The sequence below is a fragment of the Centroberyx gerrardi genome, chromosome 15, assembly GCF_048128805.1.
Source record: "Centroberyx gerrardi isolate f3 chromosome 15, fCenGer3.hap1.cur.20231027, whole genome shotgun sequence".
NCBI classification, from domain to species: domain Eukaryota; kingdom Metazoa; phylum Chordata; class Actinopteri; order Beryciformes; family Berycidae; genus Centroberyx; species Centroberyx gerrardi.
The window spans coordinates 13,598,024-13,624,115 of record NC_136011.1 but is presented as its reverse complement, the minus strand read 5'-3'; the positions used below and the strand labels follow the sequence as shown (position 1 = coordinate 13,624,115).

At 40.3% G+C, this 26,092-nt stretch overlaps 3 protein-coding genes across 4 annotated transcripts; 1 reads left to right on the top strand and 2 right to left on the bottom strand.

The window, feature by feature from the left end:
• Nucleotides 1-167: 167 nt before the first annotated feature.
• gclc (glutamate-cysteine ligase, catalytic subunit) lies at nt 168-8,719 on the bottom strand. Its single transcript, XM_071913052.2, has 16 exons — nt 8,098-8,719; nt 6,801-6,913; nt 5,196-5,378; nt 4,891-5,004; nt 4,224-4,282; nt 3,626-3,762; nt 3,333-3,407; nt 3,040-3,156; nt 2,312-2,450; nt 2,094-2,206; nt 1,875-1,967; nt 1,672-1,776; nt 1,421-1,502; nt 1,223-1,332; nt 1,017-1,137; nt 168-900 (listed from the first exon to the last, which is right to left on the bottom strand). Exons 1-16 carry the CDS (start codon nt 8,245-8,247, stop codon nt 719-721), a joined length of 1,893 nt encoding a protein of 630 aa, XP_071769153.1. The 5' UTR covers nt 8,248-8,719; the 3' UTR covers nt 168-718.
• Nucleotides 8,720-10,938: 2,219 nt separating this feature from the next.
• Nucleotides 10,939-15,284, bottom strand: klhl31 (kelch-like family member 31). The gene is made up of 3 exons (XM_071913511.2): nt 15,240-15,284; nt 12,950-14,155; nt 10,939-12,844 (listed from the first exon to the last, which is right to left on the bottom strand). The coding sequence occupies exons 2-3, from the start codon at nt 14,122-14,124 to the stop codon at nt 12,112-12,114; spliced, it is 1,908 nt and encodes a 635-aa protein (XP_071769612.1). The 5' UTR covers nt 14,125-14,155; nt 15,240-15,284; the 3' UTR covers nt 10,939-12,111.
• A 4,429-nt stretch (nt 15,285-19,713) lies between these two features.
• On the top strand, nt 19,714-23,298 carry eloal (elongin A, like). Of its 2 annotated transcripts, none has more exons than XM_071912823.2 (7): nt 19,714-19,795; nt 19,878-20,045; nt 20,129-20,226; nt 20,356-20,536; nt 21,984-22,098; nt 22,715-22,815; nt 23,172-23,298. In XM_071912823.2, the coding sequence occupies exons 1-7, from the start codon at nt 19,714-19,716 to the stop codon at nt 23,231-23,233; spliced, it is 807 nt and encodes a 268-aa protein (XP_071768924.2). In that variant the 3' UTR covers nt 23,234-23,298. The 2 variants fall into 2 exon arrangements, with proteins under 2 accessions (XP_071768924.2, XP_078144853.1); XM_078288727.1 differs by having other exon boundaries at nt 22,715-22,833; nt 23,172-23,280.
• Nucleotides 23,299-26,092: the final 2,794 nt, after the last annotated feature.

Sequence of the window (26,092 nt, the reverse complement as noted above, 5' to 3'; positions counted from 1 at the left end):
CTAAGAGTTGTATAGGGAGGCCAAACAGCCCTAATCAGATACTTTGATCATAAAAAGAAAAAATTAAATTCATTCCATATGTCCCCTTCAAATAAAAAACATTCCATAATACATAAGAATAAAGTCTGATATAGCTGTCAGAAAACAGAGCTAGACCAATCCAATGCTGTACACATTTATTTGAAGCAGCATCACATTGCAAACAATCGTTCAATGTAACACTATTTTCAAGTTCCTACTACAGTGTCAGCACAGCAAAGCAAACATTTCTCTTAATATGCAAAGATTCCTACCAAATTCCAAGAAGGCTCATATCCAGCAATGAAAATGCCCATGTTAATGTTTTAAAGAGTGGAAGTACAGTATTTACAGAACACAAGATTAAAAGCCAACTACTGTACAACTCTTTGCTACATTTACATTCTCACACAGATAGGCTTAATTTTTAACCAGAGAGAAAAATATATACACATCTGCTTAACTATTACACAGCTGTTTGAATGTCTTCACCCTATTAAAATAATTTTGTGATCATAAAAATCTGATACAGTATATATACAACTTTGATGCAGACGTGTTCCTTGCAATGCACACATGCCGTCCTGCATTCTCTTAAAACTCCATTGGTTTGGACCACTTTTATGCCGAGCCACATATTTGGTCTTTCTTTTCATGCTTTATGTTTACGTATGATGACAATGTTTTCCCGCGGTAGATCTCATTTGAACCTATTGACGGGGTCTCCGATGAGTTCTGGGCATCGCTCTTCTCCTTTTGCAATCCTGTCGCACTTCTGGAGCAGGTCATAGTTGATCTTGTCAGTTATGACGCTGTCCTGCTTATACTGGGGATGCTTTGCCACAAATTCCCTCATCCACTTGGCCATGGTCATCAGTTCACCTGTTTCAGATGAGCAAAAGAAGGAGTTATGCTTGGTATTGAAGTTACATAAGGAAAGATCTGCTTATGGCTTATCAAGTCATTTTTTTTCGGCCTTAGTGCTTAGTCCTTAGTACCTGAGGCACGTTTCTTGATGAGCTTCAGGTAGTTCAGAATGGTGCACCTGGTGTCGACATCCACTTCCATATTTTCCAGGTAGCAGTTGAGGATCGGGATAAGCCCTTGAAAAACTCCCTCCTAGTGGTAAAAAAACCAAAACAATCCAATGAGTATTAGACGGCTTCAGAAAAGCATAAAGTCATGAGTGTAAGATGGTATTTACCTTTCCATTGATGATCGTGTCAATGCTCATCAGTGTGTACTCCTCATTGCCACAGTCAATCTCCAAGCCGTTCTGAGCAGAAGCGGTGCCATCAAGCACCGGGTTGCAGCCTATGGGCCGACAATATGAACACATCAGCTAATCCGATCCAAACACACTCCATACAAAACGATTTAAAGCTTCATTTGTTTTACCCACCTTTGAAGATGTCCTTTCGGAAATAAAACATTCCCTCCTGGACCGCGTTTCTTTTCTGCGCAACCTTCATGTTTTCATCAACCTAATGCAAGACAATCGTTTTGTATATCAGAACGTTACGAACAAAAACCGTACTGAAGTACACTATTTGATGGTAAAATGTCTCAGTTGTAACACAGCACTCACAGGACACCACAAAATCCAATATGTCTTTGTAAAATTTAAACTAAATGCATGCCATGTGTTTTCACCTTTGACAAGGGGATTAGGAAGTCCAGTTTATAGGACAGGATCACTCTGGTGAGCAGGACAACAAAGACCACGTATGCAGAGTTTTCAAAATCCGTTAGTTGCACCTGGAACAAAATAGGAAAATTTAAGAAAAATAAAATATAGATATAGACCCAGAGCATAACCAAAAGTCTAATAAAGTGATGGTGCAGTTGGTAATTACCTCCATGGGGCGGAACTCAACTCTCCAGCCAATATCGGAGTTTGGAGGCGGAGGTTTGAACCTCATCGTCTGCCAGTTGGTCGACTGGAGGTTCTGCAGGAAATTATATGACGACTTTAAGTGTATACTCACATACACAGAATTACTCAGAAACCTGTAATGCCTCTGTGGAAGTAGCAGCCTTGTTCATAATTGCTCAGTAAAGACGGATACTCTTACCTCAAAGTGGTCCGACTCGTTTTCGTCATCCAGATTGATTTTCTCCTCAAAGACTGAGAGTGGATCTCGGATGAAGAGGTGGGCTATGTGTTGGGCCAGCAACTTGTCAATCCCTATAAACAGAGTGCTGGTTATTCATTTTTAAATCTTCTCTTATGTCTCTCTTATTAATCGTTTTGTCCGTTTTCACTGTTATACTTCTTTCCAAATGACAATACCTGCACCCAGCAGTTGCTCGTTGATCTCCTCATCTATTGTCAAATCAATGTCATTGTACTTCTCACCACAGCTAGATAGGTAGCTGTCAATTGAATCATATCTTGACTTGAAGATTCGGTATTTGTCGTTTTTCAAAGGCTGCAAAGGGAAAAGACATTTTCATGCTCATCAAAATGGCAACTGAAAGGATAACTCTTTCTTTTTACCGTGATATCTAGGTAGTACTTTCGTTTTTTATTTTTATTTCTGGTCTCTGGTTAAAAAAAAAATAAAAAAAATAAAAAAATAAAAAAAATAAAAAGGAATTCACAAGCAACTTCAAATCAAAATTAAGAAAACGTTTTGACCTGTTGCTTGTATGACTCTGACCCCATAACAAATGCAAATAGGTCTCAAGCAACAAATATATATATATGTAATTTTTATTTTCTTGGAAAGAGTGTCATCAGAGGCAGATTCAGATCGCTCCAACCAAGCTCTGCGGAGAACTTCGGGTTTGTGGGAGAACCACAATCGGTCCACTACTGCCACCTGGTGGTGGCAGCGATGAGTTGGAAAATAAGATTCAAATCAGACAATTTCAAGCAGTAGAACCACATTCCACAAGATCATCTCCTTCACCTCACTCACTAAAATTTGCATTCAAGGTATTCATCCTTAACGGTTCTTGACATGTCTTTGGTTTGAAGCTGGTCCTGTTTCAGTAAATGCAGCTCCACCTGCTCACCTTCAGGCCCCTCTCCTCCTGCGTCCTGTCGTCCACCGAGGCAGAAATAACTCCCCAGCGACAATCAATATCTGACACATAGCCTCGGTAGAAGGGCGAGGCTGCACTCAAAGCCATCTGTAAACAGCACAAAAATGTTTCACAAAACACCGTTTTATGAAGTTATGGGTTCAAGTTCAAGTAAATACTGATTAACTAACTGGATAAAAGCTCCGCCGAAAAAGGGTCATCCTAAATTAGCATAATATAAAACTTTTTCTAACAACGAGCACACCCTTCGCTTATCTACTCACCACTATAGGGCAGAATGTTGCTAGTTGGTCGTAAAGGTACCTTGCCTCATCAATGCTGCAAGCTTGGAATGTCACCTGCAGAAGCATAATAAAAAAGGGGTTGAAGTACATTTAAAAATCACTTATTAGGATTATAAAGTTGCAATCACAACAAGTGAAAACAGCAGATTATATTGTAACCACCATCTCATTCGCGGCACAGACCGAAAACACCCGGAGCATTCAAGGTGACAGGGAGACAAACGTTTCTCCCGGCGATTTCTACGTTGCCACACCGGCCGGTCGACGCTCACCTGAAGGCAGCAGTTGCCCATCCCAAAGCCCATGGCGTCCATGTAGATGTGGTCTGGGAGAGCCGCCCGGGCGCCTTCCCCGTCATCCTCGGGAAACTTCTCCACAAATGGAGATGGAGTGCACTTGTCTTTGAAGACTGAAATAGAAAACGGAATATATTCATATCTAATTGCTTCTATCGTTCAATTTAAGAGGCTAATGAAATGCATTTAAACCTTAAAACTCAGCCTTTACCACTACAGTTACAGGCGGATAATGCCCTTGCACATGGATAGGCTCTGCTCACATTATGCGCAGTTATTGATGAAAGTAGAGAGTTCAATATAACTGACAGGGAAATATGGATTATAAAGGGCTCAAGACTATTGACTGGTCAAACTTAACATCAGAATCAGCAGATACTGAATATGTGCAAGACACTGGCCTAGAATACAGATTTTGTATCCAACCTTTGAAGTTCACACAAAAAAAAAAAAACCTTGATGGGAAACGAGGTTAAATTAAGTGGAATTTTGTGACAGTAAATTACAGTTTCTTTATTTAGCTCGCCTAACTGGTTTAAGACATTATTCATACTTTGTTTTCATCAAAACTTACTTGGCACATTGATCACGACTTTCTCTCCTCTTCTGTGACGTATGTTTCTGGTAAGGGTGCTGAAAAAACAAATTCATGCACCCGTACACACGCATACACACACAGACACAGACACACCTCTCATTGTTAAAAAAACATCCAAAGAGTAAGCAAGCCACCCTCGGTAAAGATGAACCCAAAAGCAAGTAAGTCTGCCTTTCACAACTGCAAACTTCTCAATGCCTGATTATCATTGTGCTGTTTTCTGTCACTGTATTCCACTGAGCCGCGCCAGCTAGACTGACTAAGAGTTTATGTAAAATAACCAGTGACAGAAAAAAAACGAAGGGCTATTGCAGCATTTGTAATTGGCACAGGAGGCATTTCTGTCAGCCATGTAGAGCTAAACAAATCAAGACTAAATTTGAATGAGCAAATAAAAAAAGAAACATGACGCGGGGATTCAAATTTTCATCCATCTTCTGTTAACCGAGTGTCTCTAAATCATGAGACTTGTGGTAAATTGTAGATACATTTAATTTCATGACCAAAGGTGCCAATAATTCTGGAGTGCCCTGTATATCATTATCTCTGCTTGACATTTACTGGTAAATCAGTCGTCGTTAAAAGCATTTTAGTGAGGCAAACATACAAACTGGTTTCATAGAGTGATGTCAGTGAAGCCTACCTGAATCTCGGGTGTCTGTTGATTGCTTCATCTGGGAAAAACAGTGACTTGGACACTCCCTTCTCAACAGGGGTTGGCCGGTACTCTGGTTGGGTGAAGCCTGGGCAACCTAACCTGAACCAAGAATTAAGAAAAAGATCTTGCTGTCATGTGCAATCGGATACTATTCCCTCTTGACTCAATTAACTCCAATGTCTTATCCTATGTTGAGAACGGAAACCAAGGCATGCTACAAAAGTTTAAAAGTTTAGTATCGTCTGGCAACTTGTAGTATCCATCAAACTGACAAATGTCAACCAGACTACCTTGGGAATGAGGTGATGGTGCAGAGGGTTTCGTTCTCATTCAGAACAGAGGAGGCCTCTCGCCTTCGCTTCCCCATGTTGCCCTCCACAGTGTTGAACTCGGACATGGTGCCTCCATACGGCTGTCCTGGAGTTCCTTCAATCATGTAGCTGCCGTACTCTGGTCTCCAAAGGGTGGGATGGCTGCAAAAAAAACATAGCATTGTGAAAACATTGAGATTCAACTTTTAGAGGTCAGCAAGGAACCAGACCGTCAACAAAGGGCCAGAGTCTCAGCACCTCTTATCACAACGACCTTTCCAATTAAATAAACACGCTGCCTATTGCTTTGTCTCCCTTTATCGTATGTCAGCCATTATCTTGACAGGGCGAAAATGAACGCAACGTATTTGTGCTTCAGGGCGTGCTCTTCGGTGTGCGACAGAGAGGCAGTAATGAGGAATGCATCGGCTCTACTATTCCCACTGCCATTGGTATTTCCCCTGGGTGAAGTTGGCTCCACAGATTTAGAGCGACGTCATGAGCAGCTAGCAAACATAACACCAATGGGCTTGTACAAACACATTCACACAGCCTGCAGAAAATTCCTCTTTCATTTTTTAAGTCGTTGAGTACCATTTAAACATGAAAAAGGTGTTCCCCTTGTTCTGCAATGTACTGTATGTTTAAATCCAGAATGTTTTGTAACAGGCCCAACTGCTTACAAAAAAATTCACATTTATCACTATCTCCACAAGTCTTCTAAAACCTGCCAGAGACAGCCAAACACTGCTGAGACAAAATCTAATTTAGTGTAAGGATATATGAGCCAACCAAGTTTGACTGCTTTAATAATATTTTTAATAGCATGTGCCTAAACATAAAGCAAATGTTTGTTACTAAATCTGCTTATACAAGAATATTGATTTAAAAATGTAATTCAGATTTAACTGAATGCCACAGGTTTTGGGGGAACTGTTGTTGAAATAGACATTGCGATTTAAAGAAATGTCTTTAAATATCATAGCAATGTGAGGGAGCAGACGTGTTTATGGGATGCTTTGTGCAGTGTGTGTGTGTGTGTGTGTGCACATGCTCACCTGTATTTGTATGTCACAAAATATATGAGGGTTTGTAATACGATCATTAAGCTAAAATGTGAGAGTGTGAGAGTCATTTGACTACACGCTTACAAGTTTCACATCATATCTGAAAAGGTTTCATGGGGCCCTAGAAATCAATACTAGTGGTGTTCTTTCCTCCTAATTCAGTAAATAGACTGGAAGGCAAACCCTCTGGCATGAATACTCCACTTTGTTAAATCCTATTCCATTTAATACTCCATATGTCAATGGTCCAAGACAGTCCAATCAATATTAGTGACTATGAACAGCTCAATCCCAAAGACAGAAACCAGAAAACTACAACTTGAACCAGTGACGTCATCAAGATGTAAAATCTGCATCTGCTCAACAGAGAAAAAAGGAATAAAGCTAAACGTAAACATAAAAATAATCTAAGTAAACTGTAGCTTTCTTCCTCAACAGTGCAGATAGACCCAGTTCTAATGTGTTGGTAATATATTTTGCTGAACTTGCAGACATTTGATGTAGAAAGCTTACTTACTTGGGGTTTGTGTTTTCACCTTTGTCTTGGAGAGTTTCCAGAACATCTCCTCCATTCAGGACGAGACGAACCTTTTCATTCTTCTCATCCATTTCAATTAACATGTACTCAACCTAAAATAAAGTAATGAGAAAACAATGGGACACGTTAACAATCCACAGTCACAGTCTAAGTGCTGTGCAGCCATTTCTTTACCCATTTAAAGATTACTTAAACTGGATTTTCAACTATGCGAGTAAGGTCTTGCTTTTGACTTTTAGGCAAGGTTTTTACATCATTGTTACAGCATAGCCTACAGCATAAACTGACATTTTCAAGATCGAAATGGGACATTCATCACATCAATTCCAATTCATCAGTTAGGTTTCCTTGACTTTGACTCTGGTACCCTGTAATCCCCTGTCTGAAAGAGGGATTAATCTATAACAACAACATTCCACATTGTTAGAAATCAAAACATTTTGTTCAAACTGAAGCACACTGAAGATTTATGGACCGGCAGGCAAAAACTAGAAAGGCATACTGGTATGCAGCTTATAGAATGGAAGACTTACGAACAAAATCACTCACAGGCAACAGCCAAGCCCACATATGTCAACATACTTTACTTTAAAGTTGATTCCACAGGCGTTATTCGTATTAAAGACATAGTTACAGGCAACTAAAACGATTGCCACTATTAATTCACTATGAAAGATTTATAATCAACCATTTATAAAGATACTAGTATCTGTTGAATAAGCATTAGTAATTATTCATAGTTATAGTTAGTTAAATATGAGCATTTGCTTCTTTCTAGTCAGTCACATTCTTAACTTATAAAACATTGTGACTGATTACTAATGAGTATTCACACTGACACTAGTCTATCATAACGTGATATCCAAAATCTATGGCTCCATATTCATTTGCAACTAGTAAAAACAGGCGTGACCAATATCTAGTCAGTCATAGTTCAAGTGACTATGAACTAGTGTTTATCGAAAAGATATTGAAGCCTACAAATTCTGACTATGTGGACATAATCTAGTGATTATAAAAAACATTACAAAAATATGATTTAGACTTGCAAAGAAATTATATTCAAAAGTATTTTACAGTATTTAAAAAGTAGTTCAATGCCGTAAAACAGTATGTTCTTGATGGCAGTGAGATTCATAATTTTTTTCATTAATTACTGTCCAATATGCTTGATTATTGAATCATGTACAGGCAGAACCATGCATGACTGACAGATCACACCTTTAATTTCAAGAAAGCAGCACAGCATTTCACACGTTTAAAAGCCCTTTCTTACCTCATCGCCCCATTTCAACACATCTTTCTGACGATCTTTCACCTTGTTGTAGATGTTGAGGAACTGAATGATGCCATGTTTTCTGATATGGTCAGCATACTTCTTGGTTTCTTCCCAGTTCAGCGGTGACCCTTGTGACAGTAAGCCCATCGCACAGACAGCGCTGTTAACTGACGGCTGGTGTCTTGCTGGCTGCTTATAACTTGCTTGCTGAGCGTTAGCTAGCTAGCTAGTTGGCAGTACTCAAACGGAGCTAGCATTAAGTCTCGGTCCAAATAAACGGCAGAGACTGTGTCCTTAAGGTGCTGTCAGAAAGTACACAGGCCAAGTCCAGGGTCTTTGGGTGCTGTTACGCGGCGTGCCTGGCTGGTAACGCTAGCTGGCCATACAGAAAAAGGCCCCTGCACATCACTTGCTAATGTCTGGTTAGCAAGATACACCGGCAGCTGATACTCCAGAAAAGACCCAAGGAGTTATTCAGTCCCGACAAGCCTTTCTCGGTAAGACCCGAAACAACCGCCACTAACTTGTAGTTCCGTGATAGAGTGACTGCGAGGTGAGCCGGTAGGTCGTTGCTAGCAAACTGTTTCGCAGAGTTGAGCTGTGTGTAACGGGCTGCTGTCTGAACCTCCTCCTGCCTTTACGCTGCCTGCCTGCTGGACACACGTGACGTTGTCAGGCGGAGGGACGTCACTTTATGACTCAGCATTCTTCTCCGCTCCTCCTACAAGGTGGACCCATGAGGTGACGGCGCAGGTAGTGGTACTGCCTTCAAGTGCTCTAGAAAACAGAGGAATTAAGAACAGAACATTCGTGAACAATCCAGCTTCAGTAAGTGGTACGATTGCTGAAGTGGACATTTTCCACGATACACCGAGATTTGACTTTTAGGTTGCGGGAAACACAAGCCGTGTCCACAACTGATGGTAAAAGTGATGTATCCTATACAACAACTTGGCGTATAAATTAACTAAAACATAAATTAAGAGCTTATGAGGAGTCCGTGAAGGCAGCATTAAACAAGTGGAGAAAAAAAAAAAAGTTGGAGTAAGGATGACAGTGCAATTTACAATGTATCATTTGACTTACCTGTAGAGCTGTGTACTGTAGACAGGCATAGGTGGGTGAAACTGGCCATGGGCCACTGGGCTTAACTAACACTTGCTGCTTAAGGTGGTTGAGCTGCCAACACTCTCTTGTCTCAATGAGTCTCATTTTGAGTTACATTTTTTCCAGGATCTATCATTTCCAATCTTCTTTAGGGCCCACTGTAGACTCAGGGTGTTGTTTCCATGTTTGCTTACATGGAAAGTGAAAAAGTTAGTAACTCAGTCTACATGTAATCTTTGCTGATGTATCAAGCTCAGTCTCCCTATCTATAAAAACACATCACCAGACATCCACCTATCTGCCTCGGTACAATTTAACAAGGTAATAGTGATTTTCAAACCATGGTGGGTGGGGAAGCTTTTAGTGAGAGATAATAGAACAGGTGGACTTTTACTGAAGTAAAAACTTAAAGCTCATAAACTTAAGCAATAAGCCCTAAGAGGCTTTAGGGCGATTTCACAACTAGCATATTGTTCAGGCTGTAATGACACCTCTTCCTTGGAGCACTTCTACAAACCATATCCCCTTTCACCAACAGTAGAGCATATTTTACTGGCAGGATGAGACTTGATGTAGAAGGTGACATCGTTTTCGTACTGAATATCAAATGACATAGCTTTGACTGCTAGCTATGGCTAGTGGTAGCATAGTAACTACATGATGTCATTCCAAACTGCTCAAAAATTGCCTTCTTATGCTTTTCATATTAGTAAGCCCATGGAAAAAAACAATAAAAACAAAAAAATCAAATAGAATATATTCAATGCAAACCATGGACATCTATGTGCAAGATGGGAAATCAAACCTGTGTTGTAATGTGGATGGGCAGATCCCTGCCCTCTTCAGAAAGCTGAAGTCAAGGCTCTGTTAAAATCTTTGTGTTCATGCAGACATGATGTTCTGCAGGCAAATTAGCTGCTTTGCTTATGTACACGCAATAGCTGCTCTCTTTACTCACTTAAAGCCAGTGAGTATTAGGCTGGCAAACTGAGTTTGAATTTACTGTCTCAGATCCCTTTGGCCTGGGCTTACAAACACCAAAATGCCATGTCCTTGTATATATCATTTGGGTATGTGATGGATTTACCAATTCATGAGTCTCAGAGCACCAATTTCTATATTCTGACATCATTTTTATGGGAGTAAAGTCCTAAGTTCATGTCTCACGACACAAATGTGCCCTGAGAACAAAATGGATTGGAGCTTGATGCTCGGACCTTCTAGACTGACGTCACTCGGTCCTCCTGGAACATACAAAGTATAACGTACACCAGGCATTTTCTCTGCCTCTTCCTCTGTGGTCAAACTGGCAAAACCGAATCTTCACATTGATGTTGACATTATTTCATAGCATGGTGACCCTTTGCACTGTGGGATGGGTATATAAAAAGCAGTGACATCAAACCATGATGTCACCATTTGTATCATTTGTGTCCTCGGCCATTTCATTAGTGTAGGTTAAGGAGAAAAATAAACCACTAGAGGGGGCAATGATATATTATTTTCTATGCAAATATCTAAATATATCCTATATGCATAGTATATATGTTGACCATGATAATGCCCTTCACTTTAGTGTGGTAACATACTGAAAAGGTGATTTTTAGTTTGCTACTTCGGTGGAGTAAGAGATGACAAAATAAAATAAAAAAAATCTTTGCATGGAAATGTGTGCTTTATGAATTAGGGTTTGAATAAATGACCACAGATCAATGGAATATACACTTCAACTCTTTAATTTAAAAACAAACAAAAAATTCAAAAACATGAGCAGTCAGGGAATTCAGTGCAGACACCCATGAAAGCTCAGGCTGATAACTTTATTCCCAAGTTCACTTTTTTTTTTTTTTTTTTTACAAAACAATGTAGTACCTTCACATCTAAACCCATTCAATCCTCATCATTCCAACATTTTCCCAACATTACCTATTTCTTTGCACCGACAGTGTCATGACAATCACACAACACCTTATGAATCAAGACTATACTGTACATGAAATGCATGTAGAGGAACTGTCGCCCTACTGCACAGTGTGTTAAAATCAGCACTAACCAAAAGCACCTACTCCTGGTAGGTGATGTCACTTTGAAGTCTGACGTTGCTTATTCCAGCTCCAGCTTTTGCCATTCCTTATCTAAAACACCTCCCACCAGGACATGGGATTTAATGTCTCTATTTGAAATGTGTGAATAGCAGTTTCTATTCAAGTATTTGAGAATCACAGTGACTACAGCTGCTCCAGGAAAGATTGCTACAAATTATCCTTCATTTGTTTACAACACAGTATTATTAATTCCATGGCACTGGATGATAAAGACAGTTACATTACAGCTTAAGATCAATAAGAGCATTGATTTTGCATCTGTACCTTATAAATCATTGATTACCTTCCATCTGAGTTTTAAAGAACTATTGTGCTTGCTATAGAAATAGGGCTAATGAAATTATCCCAACTGAATTGGCCCCAAAGGAAAATTTCTGTCTAATAATGACAATAAAATTGGTTTGACATATTGCCATTTCTACGCCTGGTTTATGTCTCTGTCATAATTATTACCTGACATAAATGACATAACAGACGTAACAAATATTTTGCACAATGTTCCCTTCATTATATCCACTGAAATTTAACACTAAAGTTTCAGAACTTATGTCACTGTTTGAAAAATGCCAACACTGACTTCAATTTGGAATCGAGTTTTAACAAATACATACTAATTTTATTTCCCTTCTCAAATTTGTTGCACTTTTGGATTTCATTCATTTTCTGTTCCACTGAGATGTTGATGATCATTTAAAATAAGAACATCTTTGCCCTCAAAAAGGGATTATTGGTAGAACCAAGATTTTTGCAACAGACAAGCTGGAGGCCTTTAGCTATGTAAACTACATCTTCTGAATGCTTATATACTGACTGGTGCAGAAGAAACTGAGCTGGCTCTAGACTCTCGTGTTTTCCGTGTGGGTATAGTGACAATGCAGCATGAGATGCCGACTGTAGCTTCTGGCAATTCATCATCCTCAGTCCACTCGTTGAGATCAGGGTTGTAAACCTGAATGCATTTCTTGTACTTCTTCTCCACCTCATTCCAGCCTCCGAGGAGATAGACCTTGTTGTTCAAACTGACGACACCGGCAGTGCTCACGCCCGTGTGAAGAGGGGCACAGTAGCTCCACTGCCCGTTGTGAGGATTGTAAGATTCAACTGCTAGCACATCTACCCTCTCCCCACGACCCCCCAGCTGGCTGCCACCGATGACATAGGCCCGGTCTCCCACGGTGGCAGCACAATGCCAACCTCTAGGCGTGCTCAAGCTATTCTTATCCTGCCAGCTATCAGTGGAAGGGTCGTAGCAGCACACGGCCCTGGAGTAGGCATTGTTGATGTAACCTCCGGACACGAGGATCTTGCCGTCGATGACAGAGCTGCCATGGCAGCAGCGTGGCACCTCCATTGGAGCCTTCATCTGCCATTGGTTGGAAGAGGGAACGTAGCACTCCACCGAGGCCTGACAGCCGTCGGAGTTGCGGCCTCCCACGGCAAACAAGAGGCCGTTGAAGGTGTTGAGGCTGAAGTGGGTGCGCTTCTGGATCATGTTGTTCAGATGAATCCAAGAGTTGAAGCGGGGATCATACCTAAAGAAGTAAGAATGTCAGAGGTATTGGTACTTACAAACACAAACTAATATGACAAATACTGAATAAATCAAATAAAAGTAACAGTATTGATTAGTCCTTTACCTGCAGAAGTTGCTAACAGCATGTTTAGCCTGGTTCCTTGCATCGTTCTGGTCTTCACCTCCTGCCACATACAGGAAGCCGTCCAGCACTGCCACACACTGATTGAAACTCTTAGCTGGCATTTCTGTAAACTTATTCCACACATTATCAGCATCCCTGTAGAGAACGTCTTTGCTAAGAGACTTCTCTGTCAAGGCTGGACGTCCGCCAACTGTGAGCATCACCCGGAGGCCGCCGCGCACCTTAGTTCTGCGTGACTGGAGGATGTTCTGTTGGTATGGCAGCAGGTGGTAATTCATGGCGTCGACTAGGAGACGGTGGCACTCGGGGTCTTGCATCATTCTAGGCACATTCTGGACATGATTTACCAGGTCTTGGGCAGAGATGGTGCCGAAGCGGATGTAAGTTAGAAGGTCTGCCGCGTACTTCAACCTCTTCTCGTCAAAGTCCAACCATTTCATGGCTATCTGGAAGGCCGTGACCTCAGAGGGCAGCTGCAGGGAGTCGTCTGACAGGAAATCGCTGATCTGCTCATAAGTGAGCTTCAGGAACTGCTCCATCTCAGAAAACTCAATGAAGTTCTCCCGCATGAACTTCTGAGCCGCCTCCTTGGTTTCTTTGAGGTCGTAGGTGTCGGCAAGGTTGGCCACGTACATGCAGTTCTCCACGCTGAGCTCCTGCATGAGGAAATCACTGCACATCTTCACCAGGGTGCCGATCTGCAACAGCATGGCTGCGGCGATGGTGCTGCCGATGCTGTAGAGCGACAGGGTGAGCTTCCCAGAGTACGCGTATGTGATCGCTGTGGCGAGGCCGACCGGCGACAGATCGTTCAGGTCAATCTTCTGGAGGGCGGAATCCTTCTTCAAGATATTTCGAATGTACTCACTGCAGGAGGCCATGACAACCTTGTGGACGTCGAAAGACTTGGACTTGGTGGCAACAGTTAGATCGCAGAGGAAGCTTTCGTGCCTCATGCTGCTCAGACCTTCCAAGAGGTTCGGGGCATACACAGAATCTGTAACTTCGGTCGAGATGCAGCTGAAGCCATTCCCTCCTTCGAGCAGTGTGTTCAGCCCGTTGATCTTGTTGATGGGGCTGTCCTCAACCATTATGGTCATTTCATTTATGTCTCCTTTGCTCTTTTTGGTCGCCTTGTTCTTTTTGGGAGCCATGGCTGCAGCAGCTGAACACAGCCCAGACCTTCTGAAAATGAAATTAAAACACATCAGAAGTTGAAAAACACTTTATAGCCTGAAGATGATGCACAGAGATTGAATTATAGTGTATCAGTCAGACAGATAGAGTGACATACTACTGATAGATTGTGACAGATGTACTTGTGACAGATATGAATGATTCTGCCAAAGAACTAGCCTATATTTAATCTCGTCTGATCACACTATTGTTGACATGGCTAGGAATATAGAGGAGTGCAGGGTATGCCGTATTCACAAGATTGATACAGATTATTGAATATGTATTCTGTCCATAGTATGTCCATTTGCACTGTTTATGATGTCCTGTGTGTCCTCAGGTGTTTCAGTATGTACTGTTAAACTCTGTCTCTGTCCCAATGTCATCATGACAAATCCCTGTACATTTACCTTATGGTACCTGGTGATTAAAGTTTTTTCTCATTTTGAAGTTTGTAGAATTTATTTTGATCGTTTGATAATAATAAATAGACATCTTAAATAAAAGACATCTTAAATAGACACCTTTGAAAACGCGTCCATTTACTAGGTGATGCTTGAGCAAGTCAGTGCGTCAACATTCCTCTCTCTGCATCTGTCACAGTTTATCAGCAGCTTGTCCAGGAATAGCAACGCTGGACGGCTCACCCATGACGTTCCTTTTATAGACTTTAACACATGGACAGCAGGCCTCATGTCCTCTGGTTGTTTAAATTCAAATTAGATTCAATATTTGTTTTTTTTATGTTAGGCTTGACCTTATTCAAGTGTGCAATCAACACAACTCACGATAAAAAGTTGGATAATATACTGCTCTTCAAATTATTACCACCCTGGCAGACAGGCTCACTGTCTTCATGACTGGAGATATTCTGTCAAAAACGTGTTCATTTTTTCCTAAAGGAGTTACAGCTTCATACGTTATAGTATTTGCCTATTTTTTTTTTAATTCTAAATTAAACAAACAATGCTGATTTTCCATTTTACACTGGTTGACAAACGCTCAACCGTTAACCGCCATCAAGCTGCCTTTTCATTGCTATAAAAGTGCAAACAATCAAGCACATGATAACCATTTGTTTAGCTCTTCTTACCTGAGAAATGAAGTTGAGGCCGGTGAAGAAGGTACTTGCGCCTCCAGTTAGTGTGCAGGAGAGAGAGACCAGCAGACTCCGTTACTGACAGAGACATGCAGTTAACTCCTCCTCTAGGGGAGCGCATGCCAATCAACTATTGCGCAATACGTGCGGTAGAGGGCAGGGACCATGATGCCCCCACCCCACCATATCCTACAATAGCCTCCAATCGACTTGATGTCAACACATTGCATAGGCTCGACCTATATCCTGACTGGGGACCTATATGAAGAGTTTGAATACAACACGCCATCCACTGTTGGAGAGAAAAAACATTAACAACATTAACCCTATAAAATATTTCAGGAATGTACAGTAGCTGATTGCAAATTCCAAATGTTAATGTTTCTCAAGTTAAAGGTCTTAACATGTCTGTAACTGTAATACTATACTGCCATACTTTCATTCCAGCAATCTAGTATCAGCAGGTGTGAAATTTTTCAAATGGTGGATAGGTTTATCTTTGAATGAGACTGTTCAATTGTTTTTGGTGTAATCTTAACTGAACATTAACAACAGCAACAATAACATTGACAATGAATATGACTACTATAATACTACTACTAATAATAATAATGATAATGCTAACTTTCTAGACCTCTACCAAATCTCATCCTTGCCAGACTGCACTTGTGGGCCCTTTTCTTCTCTGGGGTCTTAATCACAAGAGACTAGCACCACTTCATCACCAGCATACTTGATAATGTGCTTGTTAAAATGCAGAGTCCTGCAGCTGCCTGTGTAGAGGATGTGCAATAGTCAAAGGAGTTCCCAGCACAAGGTCGCACACTGTACACTCCTATGGTCTGTAGGCCTATACAGTGTCTTGCATATCTAAAAGTTGTTAAAATACATTCATTTTCTCATCTCATTTTCACATTTCATCAACATAGTGTTGAGAACCATGGGTAGCCTATATAAGCCGTTCATTTCTGTGGGAGGAACATTTCTTAACATTTCTTTCGGACAGGTGAGCAGGATTTTCCCCAAACTCCTTCTGAGAGTTCAGAGAAGGTAAATGTGATGTCACAGGTTATGAATAAGTCATCATGCCCGGGTGTTTGTTTTCAAATCAGCAAGCCTAGTTGTTGTCCCTGATCTGAAGGTCATGGCTTCTGTTTAGGGATCAGCCTATCTCTATTCCAAAGGCCAGTGGTTCCCAAAGTGAGGTCCAGGGCCCCCTAGAAGTCGTTGAAAGAGTCTTGGGGGGGTCCTCAGCAAAATGAAAGTCAGTTTAATTTCTTTATTACTGCTATGTCCTTCAATGTACGTTTATACAATGTGAGAATGTACAAGAATGACTGCTGTGGTCTTAAGTTTCTCTCTGTCTACTATTATCTTAACTACATGCCTAATATAAACAGTTAGGTATTTTTTCTAAATTAATTAACAACACAAAATCCTGTCAGAGGGGTTCCAGGAATAAACTCTTATCCTATGAGGGCTTATCTCGTCGGGCTCTGGAAGCTCTTGTCATATGCTGCACTCACGCCTGGCTCATCGGTTCCGCCCATTATATAGTATCATCAATGGGCGCGCGCTGCCTGATGCGTAGACGGCTGCACGTGAATCGCCGTGATGGCCAGCAGCTCTGATGTGGTGAAGAAAATCAAGCGGTTTAAACTTCAGCTCACAGACACAGCGGAGTCTGCTACGGTAGCTGCTTTTATTTGATTCGCACAGCGGGCAAACCGAAACATGTTCCGTTTGAAAGAGAAATGGTTCTCTATCAAAAACAATCAGTCCTGTCTGCAACAGCTTTTCAACCGGTTTGAATCCTACTTTCTGGTTCGACAGAATTATTAGCTTCTGTTTAAACTAATTTACCAGTCTTAATATTGCCCAATTGTTTGGTACCATCACCCCAAAGTTACTTTTTATTGTGACTTCAGTCGTTTTATTTAGAAACAAACCTCCAAGGCAATCAAGTAATTTGCTCAATCAATGAGTTCAGTTACACATAACCAACTCCAAATGTCAAAACTAAGAAACCAAGGGCTTGCTGGCAAGCACAAGTTACATTCATTTAAATAGTTGTTTCTAACAATGCTGCAACCACCTGCTGTGCCATATTAGCTGCAATAAAAAATGTGATAGAACTGCGTTATGGCAAGGAATCTAGAGCTAATAGGCAGAGTAATTGAGAATAATAATTCTGCATCTCTAATACTTAAATCCTTTGCCTCGGTTAAAATCAGTTCACTACTTTTTGAAATATTTATTGGTTTGATGGAAATCATTATCCTTGTCTTATATACCATTGATTTCTGTGTGGAGAGACACTGATTGGGTGCCTTCAGTCACTGACATGTGCTGCTACCACACAGCACTTAGAGGTGGGAGTCAGGCTGTGTGAATGGGTGGTGCTTTGGTGCTAAAATTAGCAACACTTACAGTTGTTCAACTTATGGCTGCTGTCCATCATCGCTGAAGGTTGTGCCAGTCTGTGGGCTTGTTTGAGTTAATTTTGTTGTGGGTATATTGACCAATTGGCGAGGTTTTTAATGACTTTAGATCAACTTTCTTCAAGTAGTTTTGAATGTTGAACTTAACGCTCAATTCAGCTACATAGAGAGGGACTATAACTGCCAGCATTAGCATTATCCATTTATAGTTCATAGTAAAAGGAGCAGCCTAAGTGGGCGTGTGATGTTCCCATACATAGCTCCTGCTCTGAATGCACAGTCAGCAACTGTGGCTGTCTAGTGATCCAAAACCAGCACTGCCATATTTGGCATGTAAGGCTTCATTCAACTTAGTTCACTTTTTAGTAGCTTCCTGTTTCTTCTCCTTTCTCTTTGAAGGATCACCACTGATAACCATGCATGAGAACCATTACTAAGCATGGTCAAGCACAATGAAGTTTGCCAAAAGGTTTTTTAAATGGTGGATATAAAATGCACCAAAGCATCTTAAAGTAATCAGTGGAGGGATTAATGCATTTCTTTCTTTCTTTCCAGGTTCTAAAAATCTTGCAGAAACTCAAGGATCTGGATATCACATTAGACATTCTTGCTGTGAGACTCTATTTCAAAGAATAGAATTTATTCATGTTGACATATTTATGTGAATTTGTGTATTTATGTGAATTTTGGCTCAGTGCTTGCTGCATTCATTGGTAGGTTTACCATGTGTCTGTGTGTGATTTCTCCATAGGAAACTGGGATTGGAAAAACGGTTAACTCTTTGCGCAGACATGAGCAGGCTGGAGAATTTGCCAAGTCGCTCGTTAGATATTGGAAGAAATTGGTCCCTAAGGAATCCACAAGGTGTGGTGCATTTTACTTTTTAGTTTTACTTTTCAATATACATTGTAATGCATTGTGATTGATTTGTTTGACATCTTTTTGATCTTGAATTTTACCTTGATGCAGCCAAACGGTAGACGGGGAGGCCTCACAGAATATGCACTTGACAGACAAATTGGATGACCAAAACTGTCCAAATAATGTGAGTTTGACAATAGACAAATCAAACAATAACTGTTTAACATCTCATGGCAAGAGCCAGGATACTTCAAATGAGCTCTTAATGAAAATGGGGAATAGAAAACCTATTTCAGAGAAACAAGACTCTGAAGAAGAGAATGGGAAAGGAGACCTGGATGAAAATTGCCAACAGGAAAAACAGAATATCTTGGAAAAAGAAGATTTGGACAAAAAAATGGAAAACCAAGGGGATAAAGAGGATTTTTCAGCCACCTCTAAGAAAAAGAAAAATAATCAGTGTAACAGAAACTCAGGTGACGACGATACTGTGTTTGGAAGCAAAACCTCTGAGGACACTCAGCAGGAATCCAGGCCTGCGTCCAGGGAAAAATCTAGAAGCAATTCTGGAAACTCTGGGCCAGAAAAAGTCAAAGAGTCAAATAAGAAAGCACAGCCAAGTTCAAAATCTACATCAAAAGATGCTGAAGAACCTTTCTTATCTGACTCCAGTGACAAACACTCGAAGACTTTGTTTAACTTGGCCAATGCTAAAGGTGACAGATCAGCAGAAATGCCCAGTGGCTCCCAGGCACACAACAGAAAGAGGAGGCAACCAGTTGAAAAGAAGCAGGTTGGTCTTAAATACAAACAGGAGTCTGAAAACGAGGGAAACACCAAAAACAAAAAGGCCAAGCGTAAACACAAACTACGTGAAAATGACCCAGAGGAGCCGTCCATGTCTTTTGAGTCTTACTTGAACTATGACTTGAACGTATCTAAGAGGAAGGAACGATCCGGAGCCAAGGATGCTCCCAAAAAGATCAAGACAAATGAGCGAACAATAGAACTTGGCATGAAATCTGTCAAGTTACCTATGATGTCTGGGAATGTCATCAACCCCAAAAAGGTATATTTGAGTATCACCTAAAAATTCTCTGTATATCATAAATGCAACATGGATTAGTCATGACTAACATTCCCCCGTATTTTAGAAGCGGTCTGTAATGGACTTGCTCGACTTTCCCTTACCTGCAGTTCTGCCTGAATGTGATAAGCCATCCATTGTTGAGTACTTTGAGAGAAAAGGTTTGTACACACCTGTATTTGTACATTATGATAAATACTTTACATAAAGGCTACTCTGTTCTTGACATAGTTTGCCTTTCAGTCGAGAAGATCTCAGACGTTTCTGACATCTCGGAGGAGTCTGCAGTCTTCACTGGTCAGAGATTAAACAAGAAGATGCAGGTCTACTCCGGCGCCAAGACCATCTTCCTCCCAGCCATGATGTCCTTGTACCAACAGTGTATCCGCACACTGCAGAACAACATCGACCGTGAGTAAAGGAACACTCTGCAAGGCTGTGATGTCTGTTGGTTTTGTTGGATTTGCTTTTAAGGCGCGGGGATTTCTTCTCAGTGCTTTATGAAACTGGAGGAGTGCCGTTTGATATCCTGGAGCCGGTACTGGAGAGATGTACACCAGACCAGCTGCTGCGTATTGAAGAATGCAACCCAGTAAGACTTTGATTTCTGAATTCATTTGGTGTATATGTCAGAGTTCATTCTGAAATTTCCTTTGCAGGTTTAGTAAAACAAATATCTACAAATATCTATGTTTTCCTTGTGTTTGATTGTGTTTTCTAGATCTACATCGGAGTGTCCGATCACTTATGGGAGAAACACTGTCAGAGGGAGTTTCGGGACTCCAAGCTTGAGGAGTACGAGTCCTGGAAAGAGATGTACACCAGGCTGTCTGAGGAGAGGGAGAGGAAATTCAAAAGACTGACCAAAAGCATTGTCTCTGCCCAGTCTAAGAGACCAAAAGGTGTGTATTGAATTTAGTGCACAATTTCAACACATTTTCTGTAAATGTGAAGGCATCTCAACATGGGATTGTGCTCCTTGAACCTTTTACATATGAATTTATCAATAATGTTCTGAACTAGGTAGAAAAATGTTTAAAACCACAATAACGCACTATTTTGAGTACATCGGTTGTATACAGGTTCTTGAGAAGGAGTGTAGTGCTAGGTTGTATGATAAACCTAAAACCCTTAAACCTTCTATTTTCTGCCATTCTTATCTAAGAGAACATCTTAATAACATCATTTTGGTGTTGAATGAAGCACTTGTAGAGTATTTCTCTTCCTTAAATACTGAGGTGGGCTGTGTAGTTATGTGATCACTAATTTATATATCAAAGCAATATTTAAATTGGATTCCTCTCCACTTAAACACATCACCTTTCCTTCCTCTCTTCCCTTAAAGGGTTGAGTGCTGTCTAATCAAAATTGAAGATAAGCAATTCTCTCACAGTGCCAGAAACCAGAGAACTATGATTTGATCTCACAATATTATTAAGATAGACAATGTGGAGCTGCATCATAGACAAATACTCACCTCTTTTCCTAGATCACAGCAGCCATCCTGGTATTGTGCAAACACAAAAGTCAATATGAGATGAAGAGAGGCATTTACCAAACTTAACTACAGGCACACACAGGGAAGAGGGAGACTAACCAGGAGATAAATATCAGCAGCACACACCCTGCCTTTTAGATAATGGTTGAACCAAAGTTATTTTTGTTGGCCTGTCCTGATTTTAGCTATGTGACCTGTACCCTTTACACAAGTTCACTGGATAATAGCAACCATGCCATTTATTTGATTGAGATGGTTTATCAGTCACATCAGCCCTTGCTTTAAGAGCTTTGTTTTCAGATTTGTGAATGGGACAATGTCTATTGCAGTGTATTGTTTTTTTTGTGTCAGGGCTACCCTTTTGTATCATTTGGGTTAAAGAAGTGGGATTTTAAGAATTGAAATGGATTCATTAGATGGTTTCTGGTAGTTTGGATGAGAAGACCCATAAATACTGCTTGACACTGGGTTAATTTAGACCCGGCCATCTGTTCTCTGGCCATGTGTGTCTATGAATAAATTTACAGAGGACTTAACTGTTGCACAGGTTGGCAGTAAGAGAGTCTGTTATACTTTAATCAATGGCCATGTTACTGTGGTTATTGGAAAAACCACAAGAATAACCCACCATTCTTTTTAATGATGTTCAATGGAACAATTGGTTTTAGAAAAACTAAAGGTATGACCATTCTGGATTGACATCCACATCATTTAAGCTATGTTTACACTCAAATGATAGATATTGATATTGATTAATTGTTTTTTTACAGGATAGCAACGGTGTACATATACTGTACAAAATCCTGTTGTTTAGTCCTCATGACATTCTGTACACTGACACGTTTTTTTAGGTCGGCAGGTGAAGATGGCGTTTATTCACACTGTTGCCAAGCCACCGAGAGATGTGCGAATTCAGCAGGAGATTCATGGAACTGCTGCTCAGCCGCCTCATCAGCTCAGGTGCAGGTGAGTCCTAAATATAGAGATGAAATTTGTACCCAGGTTTTGTGGTCAGCTTGTTTCTTTTGTTCATTTTTCTAAATTTATTCATTTCATCTATTGTATTCTTTTTGTTTACATAATCATGACATTGGGATAAAGAACTTGGACTCTTAAATTATGGGAGCCAGATTGACATTTTTGATGTACATCTGTTTACCTTTGGCAAAAGGTGAACACCTGGTCAAGCCTTATGCTTGCTCTGCGACTCTCTAACCATAGTGCCATAACTTGTCAGAGATTGATGCGATAATAGTAGGCAAAATGCCTTTTGGGCAGAGCTTAGCCAAGCACAGGAATTAGAGCAATGTGCTGGATAAACTGGTTTTATTCTGGTTGGAGATGAGGCTTGTGTCCTCTGTTGACTGTAGCAACGTGGCACGTTACAGTCACCACTTGTGTCACGTTGCCATTGGGAGACGGATGCTGACAAGTCATTGCATCAAAAATGTCTCAAAGCTGTAGCAACATTTTGAAATGGTCAGTTTGTACTTTCTGTACTGTGTGTATTCAGATACTTGGGTTTGTTTTGCAAATAATCATTGACAATTTACCTATATATGATAATTCCTCAATTTCCCAGTGTCAAGGTTCAGGACAACAGAACAAGGCCAACTTGTAATGAGCCCACCAAGTCCAGCACCACCGGTTCAAGCAATACACAAGACCCTCGCAAAAAAACAAGTGAGCTGAGACAAAAGGGTATTCCAGATTTTCTAAATTCTTCTTCTTAAAACACAGCAAATGTTAATAGCCTCAGATTAGGCATTAAACATAGTCAAATTAAACTGTATGTTTACCACAACTTGCCAAACTTGTCAAATTGGCTTGCTCAGATATTTATTATTGTCAATTTGAGTTTAGTTATAATTCTAGACCTTGATCCTTTTTAAATCTGTTTCAGCCTAGTCATGTGTATTCAGAGGTCAGGTTTTAGGCCACACAGAGACTTAACTAAACTAATCTTGATGCTTTACATTCTATTTGACCTTATCCGTGATCAACTAGGTTGCCTAATGTTGTGTTTTCTGTTCATGCAGGAGTTGCTCCAATGATGGCAAAGTCCTTAAAGGCCTTTAAGAAACAGCTGGGACGTAGATAAATTCCCTTACTTGATGGATTTTGCTGCGTATGTGGCTGTGGGAAAAGTACACTCTATTATTCATTAACTTTGAACAATAGTACATCTGTGTTCACCTAAGATTATCCTGTGTTGCTTGCTGAAATGCTTCATAAGCAATGGCCATGTTTTTGTTTTTTTTTCTCTCTCAAATGATTAATATTACTCACTATTAAATGAGCAACTGAATGAACAAAGTCATGTGATTTGATATTTTGTCTTTCTGCCTGTTTCAGCTAAGCAAGGCTGAGTGTTGTTGTCATTAGATGGGGTTTGGCTCCCTCTAGAGCACATGGGGAAAAAAGGGAATAGCTTTTCTGTACCTTCTCAAATGTCTCCTGTACTTGGACAAAACAAACACCTTACTACGTTTAAATGTTCAGATCATATCAATATATGACCTATATTTTAATAGAATATAGACTCAACTCCATTGACAGTAAGATTCCGCTCATCCCTCTTATCACATATGTTATTAGTGATTCCTTCCCCAATCTAGATTTGGGTGCACTGTATTTGTGAATTAAATTTGAAAAGTGACACTTAATGCAATCAAACCCAAAGCAATCAGATCAGCAATCGAACCCAAAGTGAAGAGCAATCCTAAGTGTTACAACTGACAACATCAGTAGGGATATTTTTAGCACATTGGGTTAATAACCTATATTGTCTTCAGATTAGTTCACAGTCATCTGATTGCTTATCATTTGAAATGATTTATTTAAAAGGAGCATCAACTGTAGTTTTGTTAGGCTATTTGTATGTTATAAAAACCGTATTTATAGAAAGTGTTGTCATAGATTACAACAGTTGGTCTACTTTCAACCTGTTTTTGTTTTGTTTTGTTTTTTTGCCTAAATTTGACCTCATCCATTATATCCACCTGATTTGTAGGCAAACAATTTAAAGCTTAATGGCAAGATGTCAAAACATTATTCTAAAAAAGAATGAACTAAGAAAACAGTCCTTTGTCAAATCACTCTAATCCCTGTATTGTCTTTGAGGGGAGAGGCATCTGCCACTTCTCAAAAATCCTTCTTGTTTAATTTAGTTTTGGAAAATGTTTGGACAACTGTTTGAGACATCAGAAGGGACTGAAGGCCCCAGACTGTTGAAGCCTTCAGCTCCACCTGTGGCAGCCGGATAAGACTGCAGCACTGCTGCCTTTGTTAATGTTTAATTCATTGGTTTGAAGTGAGCTTCTCTTTCTCAAATTTACTGAGCTTGTGACACAAGACCTGAATGTATCACACTGCTAAGTTGTAAATGCACAGTAGGCTATTTTGGAGCCAGTAAAGGTATTTAAATTTCTAGTCTATTTTTTATGAATGTAACAGTCCTTTGTTTCAAGTAACAGTAGGATCTGAAGGTTGTGAAGAGATCATTTTCCATCAGCAAGTCTCTCCCTTCAAGAATCTGTTTATACAGGTCTACAGAGCCACAAGTGATCTATTAAAAAATCCTGGACTAGAAATAAAAACTACATATAGGGCCTGTTCTGTCTACATACAGGTAAAAGAAAATATTGCAACCTGACTGTGACCCGTTTATTTATTGCTAAACTTAGGAAATTAACAGAATGCCCAATAGAGAGAGACGGAGGGAGGCAACTGAAGAGTATTTCCCAACAGGGAGCAGTTAAGTATTACATTATGATGATGATGGTGATGATTAATATTAATTTCATTTGTTCATTCATTTATTGAAATCATGCCAACATCAATGTCCCAGACTATGTGTCTATGTGGGATCAGGGGCGTAGCTAGGAGGTATGTGCCCCATGTACAGGAGGTGAGTCTGCCCCAAACACTTTGCTCCCGCCCCACACCACCATTATTCCATCTATGACAACTATGTCTACCCATCTACTACTCAAACACACCTTCACACGTTCATTTACTAATCAGCTATCGGATATACTATATTCCTGATTGAGTTTATGGTTTTTGGGTGATACCCTGATAGTGCTAATCTGCTGTCATACATACTTTTAATTGGTAGTCCCCTGTTTTAAATCTGTCTAGGAAAGACAATTTTGTTTTAGTCTGCACTGGAAAAACCTAGACAAATGTGTTGCTGGGTCATGTTTTTGACAAAGTTGTATTTATTTGCAGTTTTGTAGACTTTGTGTAAAACCAGATCAGTGTGAAATAAAAGTAGCTATAAAATTAGAAACTGTCCTGACCTTACATCTGAAGTCATGGTGGGTCAAAGCTAGAGTCAATTAATTAAAGTGAAGATGGCAGAGCTGTTTTATGCCTTTGCTAACCTTTCTTTCTTCCACGAATGCACAATTTTAAGAAGGTCGTTGGATCATGTTTTTGAGAAAGTTTTATTTGTTTGCAGTTTTGTAGACTTTGACCAAACCCTGTTTAAAAACCAGAACAGCCTGAAACAAGTATAACATATTTGAAACAAGTATAAAATATTTATAAAATATACACTTGAGGATCACAAAAGACATTTTAGTCCAGGTAGTTTTTAAAGGACCACAATGGAAATACGCATTAGGGATTTGCTGTGTCAATCTTGACTTTTTCTGTTTGTTATGGGCTGGACTGTCATGATATTCCGTGTTTTTTATCTTTTCATAATTTCATCATATTTAAATGCAATTATTGAATAAACTCAACCAATCAGTCAATCAATCAGGGGCCCTCCCTCAGCTCGGGGCCCCTGTGTGCTCAGTGCCCCTGTTCCCCCCCATTGTGGCGCCCCTGTGTAGGATGCATATGACAGGAGTGAGGCGACTCTCCAGAGCCAGGCCGGGAGAGGAGGAACCGGAGGGAGGAACCATGGGAGGAGCCGCCTGGAACGATGACGTAGGATTGGAATGAGGGA